Here is an 8,153-nt window from a genome sequence, read left to right as displayed (position 1 = left end):
TTTGACTTCTTGATCTTTAAGGCCACCGTAGTTCTTGCTTTTCTTCCGACAGTGTGGAAACTGTATCAAAAAGTCATCATGAACCAGGCAGTGCAGGTGTAAGCGGCCTATTTAGTGCTTTTGGCCGAGACTGACTTACCTCCCCAATTTGTTTCCATATGTCACACGCGTTGAATGTACCATAATCACAGACTGTTTTTGACACAGACACGGGTTGCACATATCGTTGCTTTAATGATGCCTGCATGTACAACGCACTTTGTTGCAAGAACAAAAAAGGCAGTCGGCAAGTACGCTCTTAAATGGCTCCCGTTGTCGCCACTTGGTCAGTTGATTTGGCGGCAAAGAACGGCAAGTAGTGGCTGATCTTCTCCCTCGCCGAGTCCCTGACGCCGGCTGCCCATTGGCTATAGTCGTCCACCACCGGCTGGATGTTTTCGTCGTAATACTCTCTTGCGATGCCGGTCACAACGTCCCTTGCCACCCCCGCGGTCTGTCGGGCCGCACTGTGTGGGGATGTGCACAAGACAAGGAATCTACACGCCAATCGTTAACAGAGATGTCATGTTGCTTGGACTGCGTGGATGCGAGTGTGTGTATTTGGGTGTTCGTATGTGCATGTTTTTCAAGTGTGTGTGTTTGTTTGTGTACGTGTCGGCATGTTTGTTTGCGTCTGTATTTGTTCATTTGTGTCTGTTTGTTCATTCATGTGTGTTTGCGATAGGGATAGACCGCTTATCAGCGCCGATATTAAGCATTTGGATCAATATCGGCATCGGTCATTTTAAAGAATCATACGGCCGATAATGGATCCATATAAAAGAGTGTTTAGAAGAGGAAGGAAAAAAACTTCAGGAAACTAATTATTAAATTTCATAGATGCTGCTGACCCTGGGAACTCTCTGCAACATCTGTCTTTGTTTAAAGTTAAAACGAAGATAGGTAAAATTTTAATACCTCAGATATTTTGAAATTTTAGAAAACTTTACAATGGGGAGCTATTTATTTCAGTTTTTATTTAACTTTTGAAGACGTGCTACTGCCCCTGGGAGATCCCTGAACTTTTTGTTAGCTTTAAACCCTAAAAGTTGAAACATATGCTTAAAAATAAGAGCTGGAGTTTGTATTTTTTTTTCTGTTTTGATGCCTATGAATATCGATCGGCTCCCAATATCGGTTATTGGCGTTCTTAACTACTAATAATCGGTAAAAAAAAAAAAAAAAAACATATCGGTCTATCTCTAGTTTGTGATGCTAGGACGTGTGTTTGTTTGCATGTTCCAATCTGTGCCTGCATTAGTTTTTTTTTTTTTGTGTGTTTTTTTGTTCATTTGTGTGTCAGCATTTGTTTTTGTGTGCGCATGTTTGTTCATTTGTGACAAACTTTGTGTGTCTTCATACGTGTTTCTTCATTTGTGTGTTTGCATGTGTTCATTTCTGTGTGTGTTCTTTTTTGTGCCGGTGTTAGTTTTGTGTGCGTTTGTGGACTCATTTCTGTGCTTGTTTGCATATGTTTGTGCATAAGTATATTCATGTGCATGTGTGTGTGTGTAGGTGTTGAAGTGTATGGAAGTGTGCGTGTTTTGGCGATACCGAGCGATATCAAGCACTCTTTCCAGGGTTCCCGCCGGTGAGACGGGTAGATCCGGCTCTGGCGTCTGCGCCCAAAGTGGCCCACATGCTTCAAGTAGGAGAGAAAACTTCATCAGTTAACAGAAAACAAATACCGAGTAGACAAAAATAAGCAGGAGAAACTTACCTTGAAGGAGTAATATCAAAGCAATGACGAGAAATCTCATCTGCAGTCAGACAAAATAGGTTTTATTCATATGTTCTTATTAGCGAGTCTATGAAATGTTCGGAATTGTATCTTATGAATCATACAAACAGAATTGAATGTCCACCAAAAAAACAAGTAGTGAAAATGAGTAACAGTGTACCTTGTTTTTGTTTGTCGTGGGTTTTTTTTTTCAGCTTCTTCGGCCCAAGCGAGTTGAATGAAACGAGTGTTATTGAGTCATTTTATTTATATAAGGCGAGAGGTCGTACATTGGTCCCTGTGGCCTGACTTTTTTGTTTGACTTCCATGTGGCAGTTAAATAATTGCCTTTTTTCATGTTTGCCTTACAAACTGTTATATGACAACTAGAGGACTCTGGCTGGGCGCACATCGGCCCAAATGAATATTGCATGCAATACAAATGAACCTCGAAGCTTCTTTCTGTCCAGTGGTCAACCCACATCTGCAGTCTTAGACCAGCGAGCGATCGAGCGGCCTTTGGATCAAGTCTCACAAGCCCGTCTGGCAGACGCTGATGTGTTTGCCGACCAGTCAAAGTCTGTGATCTGATCTCGCGGGGCCGATTAGGGCTTTTAGAGAAGAGCGGCCATGTGACAAACGTGTCCGCCGCCGCCGTTTCTGCGGGCAGAGTCCATGGCAAGAAAAAACAAAAATCAATCTGATCTCTGAAGCAACAACAGGCCTCATCTCACAGCTGTCCAAACGCTCGCCGGGGTGAAGACTTTTTGTTCCGAGAGAGAGAAAAAAAAGTGTCTTAAGCAAAGTTGTATTTGGGTCATCTTCTTCATTTGAAGGGGCGAAAGGGAAATCATTGCCACTGCCGAGGAGGTTGTCTTCTTCAGTTTAAAACCGAATTGGGGTACACAACCGATCATTTGTGCCGTTTTTTTCAGCCTTTCCAATCAAAGTCTGCAAAGACAGTCAGATGTCTGAAATGGATTTTCCCAAGCATTTAAGCCCGTGCTTCTTAACCTCGTTGGAGGTACTGAACCACCCAGTTTCATATGCGCCCTTCTTTATTGAAAAATAACATTCAAGGCCGGTATAGGGTTTGCTGGTGAACAAAATAAACTGGGTTATTTTAGGTAACTAAAACTAACGAAATAACTCAAACTAAAATTCCAATAACATTTTCATTAACGAAACAAAATAAAAACCAAAATGAAAACTAACTGAAACTACTAACTAAATTGACATTTACAAAACAAACTAAGACTATTTATAATTTTTGTGAAAATGTCCTTAGTTTTCATCTTGGTAATTAATTTAATACTTTTGGGGTTGATTTTAAATGTGATTTAAGTATATTTATTTCAATATTAACTGGAATAAGGACGTTTGAAAGTATGTCGCACAGAAGTGACATCATCTAACAGCAGCCAATAGAAAAGTACCTTTAAATGATATCGCGCCGAGGTGACAATTTTGCGTTTGACTTTTGGCCTTGCCTTCTTTTTTATTTAATTCAGCTGAAACGCAACGCTCGGTAAGAAGTGTGTTGTTTTTTTCATTTTACCATGGTTTTTATTAAATATTGCACACAAGTAATACACAACATAAAAAAAATAATAGTAGTAAAACTAACTAAAAGTAAGCATTTTTGAAGTAACTAAACCTGACAAAAACTAACAGAAGCACCCTGAAAACTAACTACATTTAAAATACAAATTCTAAATAAAATAAACTATAATGAAAATTGCAAAACAATAATAACCCTGCTGGGGGAGTAACCTTTTCATGGAATCGGACTCTCTTCACCTTAAATTCAGAAAGCGTTTTGTTCTTGTATCTCCTTGCAGTTTCGGGAAGTCTTCCTTTTCTTTTACTTGATTGTGTTATACACTAGAAATCATGCAGTTAGGACGCAGACTCCCATCTTTCAACTCAACTCTGTATTTATAGAACACTTTTTTTCCCCTCGACATCGTAAATTTATACAATAATACAGAAATCACACGACGTACCGTCACAACAGCTACAAGTCGACTACTGAGCGTACCAGATTCCAAGCAGCGCAGATAGACCAACCAATGTAGCTTGATCACATGCAGCCACTGATGGCCAAGCGGGTTCACGAATCATTTGGAGTCGGGTGCGTGTCTTGACCTTTGCCGTTTTTATGTTTGCCAATTAATATCATACATGAGATTTTGGACTTAATTTTAAACGTATGTATTTTGATACTGTATTGCTGTGTTTCTGTACAGAACAAGAAAAGTCAAACAATTGTTTCAGAATTGTAATTAACTTTATTACACAATACTCAGTAACCTTTTATTTTTTTTAACACTCAACGAATAGTCCATATATAAAATTAAATACATTAATAAATAAATAAATACTAACGGAAAATTACCGAAAAATAGAAATTAACAAATGTGTTGTAAAAGAATTAAAACACAAAAGTCCAAATGTAATTAACTGTAATAATAATTTAAAAAAAACTATTATAACCCTGGCACGTACATATCATGTCATACATGTGCATAACAAAGCTCCTTACAAAAAATGGAACATTTCTACAAAGTATTGCCCACCAAAATTTTTTACAAATAAGCAAAGCAAAGAATGTGAGCTACCAAAGGGATAATTGCCATGAAATAAATAAACAAATGTAACTTAAAGTCGCCACTACAATTTGAAGTGTGCAAGCCTGGCAATTGAATGCTAAGGTAATCAGCGGTCACCATGGCAACAACAGAGTCAAAATAACACCAATACAAATGACATACTGTTCCTCTCAAAGTCTTTAATGAGTTGTTATAAATGGAAATGCCCAAATATCGGCGGATGTGGCCGATGACCTCCATGGCCAGGCCGTCTTCCAGGCATCAGCCTTCGGTGAAGCAACGCATCCCCGGTGGATCATTAACCGGCGTAAACTTTAGTCCAGCTCTTGTGAAACTGCTTGCGAGGGAAGCCGCCATGTTGGCACCTCACCTTTGCCCTTGACACAAATCAGCAATCGATGCGGTCCCACTTAATCATCGGCTAGCTTTAACCCGCGTGATGCAAACTACATTTCTGAGCTGAAACATGTTAAAGGGAATAATCATTTTGTTTCATGATTATTTATTTAAGAAGAAGAAGAAGATGCAATGTTTCATCCTTTTTGAAGTTCTTTATTCAAGAGTTTGCTCGAAATAAAATAGCCCCTTTCGGATTTGGAGTGCTAGCCGAGATAAGAAAGCTAACATTAGGCAAACTTAAAAATGTATATATTTAAAAAAAAAAAAAACGTATCTCCTTCCTAAAATGATAGCGTAATTAAGTAATTTATTGACCAATCATCTCCTCAGGTCATCTTATGATAAACATCGCATACATCTTCAGTTTAATAAATCCCTGAAATTAGATTATTCATTAACATTATCACCATATTTGGTTTGGATTATGTTTTTAAAAAAAATAATAATAGTAATAAAATTAAAATAAAATAAAGAACTTAGGACCATTTTTGGAAGGTCATCATTATGTACATTCCGAGCCACTGTTTTTCATCATCAAATCTTTTGTACTAAACAAATGATTTGTGACTGCAAAGCATTCTGGGACTTGTAGTGTATTCATGTGCTTCATTTTTCTACGTTTCTGCTCAGTGTTTTATATGTACAGAGTTCCTTTACTTGCATGCATTTAATATCTGTTTTATTTTATTTTTTGCCAGACAAACACCAATTTAGAAGACTAATGACATGTTTTCATGAGCAACGTGGAGGTGACGTCTTGATTTCAAACGCATGCGCACATTATAAGTCATCTGTGGAATCACGATTGACACCACGTTGTTGTTTTCCCCCGATTGTTCATTTATTCACACATTCAACACATATTTGACAAATTAGTTCACTTTGGACATATTTGAACAAAGTCTTTGGCCATGTCATGAGCATACACTTAAAGCGCATTTTAGTCAGCGTGAAGATGTCGAACGTCAGGCGAGGACTGCACACTTGACGGTCCTACTGCGAGCCAAAGTTTTCCTTAAACCAGTTCCTGTTGGAGCAGAAAATCACAGCGTTCATCATTTTGAAGCCGCGTGTGTTTTTGTGTGTGATGTTAATTGCGAACGTACTTGACGCTGTTGGCAAATTGGCTGTTGCCAATGTCGTCGAACGTTTCCTTGGTGCTCTCCGCCATATTTCGAAACACTTGGGCCACCTGCTCGCCGTACTTGTTAAACTTCTCCTTGACAGTCTCGTCCTGAGCATCTGTGTTGCATGCGTTAATAAATAAATGCAGTCAGGCGTTTAAAAAATTGTTTTTTCACATTTCAAGCCTCACCCGCATAGGCGATGAGCGCCAGCAGGAGCACGGCGACGGCGAGGTAAAGTTTCATCATCATCTGAGTGGGAGGAGACAAAAGTATGCATTTAAAAAAAATGTACAGTTTTACAAAATAAAACAGATCATTTCTTCAAATGGGGGGGAAATGACTCCCTCATGTTGTGATGAAATCAAATCAACACTTCAAGTCAACCTACCTGTTGTTGGTCTTGTTGTGGAGGGAACTGCTGTGTTGTGTTGTGTGTGTGTGTGTGGATGTGTGTGGGTGTGTGTGGGTGCATCTCTCTTTATATGCCTGCTGGCTTGCACAAATGTGACGCACGCTGGACTCAAACAAACACACGTGGTGCCCCCCCTCTTTTCTTTTTTTTATTGACCGTGTCACCATATCAGGACACAAGATGCAAAAACAATGATCACTTCATCAAGTACCTCCTGCTGAACAATTCAATGGGAAACCGTGTAAAAAAAAAAAAAAAAAAAAACTTTTACAAAGATAACAATCAGTTTTGATTGTCACTGTTAAAAAGTGTTAAATGTTCTTTTATATAATTATTGTTATTATTGTTGGTAGTTTACAAATTGCATCACATGGCTGTTTGTAATATTTTGCTGACAGGGCGAAATGACTAAATTATGAGACTCTATGCTGTACACTAAAAACAGTTGGGTCAAAAAGAACCTCATTTTGGGTCAAAAGTGGACTGATCCTCTACTTGGGCCACTTTGACCCAACTTTGAGTCAAAACTTGCCTCTTTTTGTATAAATCAATAACTTGATAAATACTCAACTAGATATTTGACGAATTACCATCTTGATTATCTGCGTCCTAATGTATTCTGGGGACGGGAATTGATGGCTTCGGCTTCGGCTTCATCCCGTCAGCCCCCTTTTCTTTTCGGGTGTGATTGCATGTGAAAATTCAATGTTGTAAATTGTCACACTGATTGTCCGAAAGGAAAAATGAAGAAATACAAACAAAACAACCCAGAAGGTTCGGTCAGATCGTACCCCAAAAAAAAAAAAAAAAGAAGGTAATTCTGTATAAAACAATCCACAATGTTTTGGTCAGATCCTCTACTTGGGTTAATTTGACCCAATTTTGGGTGAAAAATGTGGTCGTTTTGTGTCAAACTAAACAGAAAGTCGGGTCAGATCGTCTACTTGGGTCAATTTGACTGAACTGTCCACTGACATTTTATACTTTTTTTTGGTTTTACTACACTAAGTTGGGTCAAATTGACCCATAAAGTGGATCAGTCCATTTTTTATCCATAATTTGGTTACTTTTGACCCAATTGTTTTTAGTGTTGTTAAAACAAGTGCATTTTAACCATAAATTTCCCCCAAATTATGTATGATCCCAAAACTTTTTTCCAATTGAAGTCGTCTTGCAAACTGTGCTCAGAGCTCAGGTAACAGCCAATCACGGCTCAGCTTGCAAACGTCACATGACCAAAACAAGTGAGCTGTGATTGGTCGTTACCTGAGCTCCTGTGATGTCATTTTCAGTCGACAGCAAGTGACGAAATTAATATTTTTTTAATTGTGCATGAAAAATAATAGTTATTAAATTAATGGTAGACAAAAATTCACTTTTTTACTGCTTAAAATGGCTAAATAAGTCCATGAATTCCAACAGTTTTAAATATGGACTCGTCAGACCACAGCACACTTTCCGTCAGTCCATGTCAGATACGCTTTCTTCTGTTTTCTTATTTACAAAAATGGAGCTTGTATTTACAGTACATGGTCTTTTATTGTGATTTTAAATGCTAACCTTTATGTTGCAAAAAAAAAAAAAAAAAGTTTTGTGGCTGGATACACAAACGTAAGAGGCGAGTTGAACCGTCTGTCAGTCAGAGTGATGTTCTTTGATCAGTGAGATGTGAATGACCCAAATCATGACTGCTGATTGCATTAGACTGTCATTGCCTTGAAATGAACTCCTTGGCTGCTCGTTCAGATGCAAAGTCTAATTAAGCAATTTGGTTTGCGATTGCAGTTGTGTGCTCAGTGTTCCCACACGTCACACATGGAGGTCCAAAGTTTGACTGTGTGGGA

General features: G+C 38.4%; 2 protein-coding genes across 2 annotated transcripts; both read right to left on the bottom strand.

The window, feature by feature from the left end:
* Positions 1–210: 210 nt before the first annotated feature.
* On the bottom strand, positions 211–2,056 carry apoc4 (apolipoprotein C-IV). The gene is made up of 4 exons (XM_086078609.1): positions 1,941–2,056; positions 1,760–1,799; positions 1,594–1,681; positions 211–506 (listed from the first exon to the last, which is right to left on the bottom strand). The coding sequence occupies exons 2-4, from the start codon at positions 1,797–1,799 to the stop codon at positions 299–301; spliced, it is 336 nt and encodes a 111-aa protein (XP_085934735.1). The 5' UTR covers positions 1,941–2,056; the 3' UTR covers positions 211–298.
* A 3,530-nt stretch (positions 2,057–5,586) lies between these two features.
* Positions 5,587–6,385, bottom strand: apoc1 (apolipoprotein C-I). Its single transcript, XM_086078683.1, has 4 exons — positions 6,286–6,385; positions 6,086–6,146; positions 5,877–6,012; positions 5,587–5,797 (listed from the first exon to the last, which is right to left on the bottom strand). The coding sequence occupies exons 1-4, from the start codon at positions 6,367–6,369 to the stop codon at positions 5,764–5,766; spliced, it is 315 nt and encodes a 104-aa protein (XP_085934809.1). The 5' UTR covers positions 6,370–6,385; the 3' UTR covers positions 5,587–5,763.
* Positions 6,386–8,153: the final 1,768 nt, after the last annotated feature.

This window comes from Leptonotus elevatus, chromosome 6 (genome assembly GCF_054856555.1).
Source record: "Leptonotus elevatus isolate MCC_2025b chromosome 6, RoL_Lele_1.0, whole genome shotgun sequence".
NCBI lineage: Eukaryota > Metazoa > Chordata > Actinopteri > Syngnathiformes > Syngnathidae > Leptonotus > Leptonotus elevatus.
The sequence above is the reverse complement of the archived record's forward strand: the minus strand, read 5'-3'. Positions and strand labels throughout refer to the sequence as shown.

Bases quoted from the DNA above. Each gene is read 5' to 3' on its own strand.
- apoc4 (XM_086078609.1), bottom strand. From the start codon at position 1,799: ATGAGATTTCTCGTCATTGCTTTGATATTACTCCTTCAAG. The intron at 1,682-1,759 runs GTAAGTTTCTCC...TCCTACTTGAAG, and splicing joins TTTGATATTACTCCTTCAAG to CATGTGGGCCACTTTGGGCG. The intron at 507-1,593 runs GTATCGCCAAAA...ATCCCCACACAG, and splicing joins AGAGTGCTTGATATCGCTCG to TGCGGCCCGACAGACCGCGG.
- apoc1 (XM_086078683.1), bottom strand. From the start codon at position 6,369: ATGCACCCACACACACCCACACACATCCACACACACACACACAACACA. The intron at 6,013-6,085 runs GTGAGGCTTGAA...CATGCAACACAG, and splicing joins GGCGCTCATCGCCTATGCGG to ATGCTCAGGACGAGACTGTC. The intron at 5,798-5,876 runs GTACGTTCGCAA...CTGCTCCAACAG, and splicing joins CAATTTGCCAACAGCGTCAA to GAACTGGTTTAAGGAAAACT.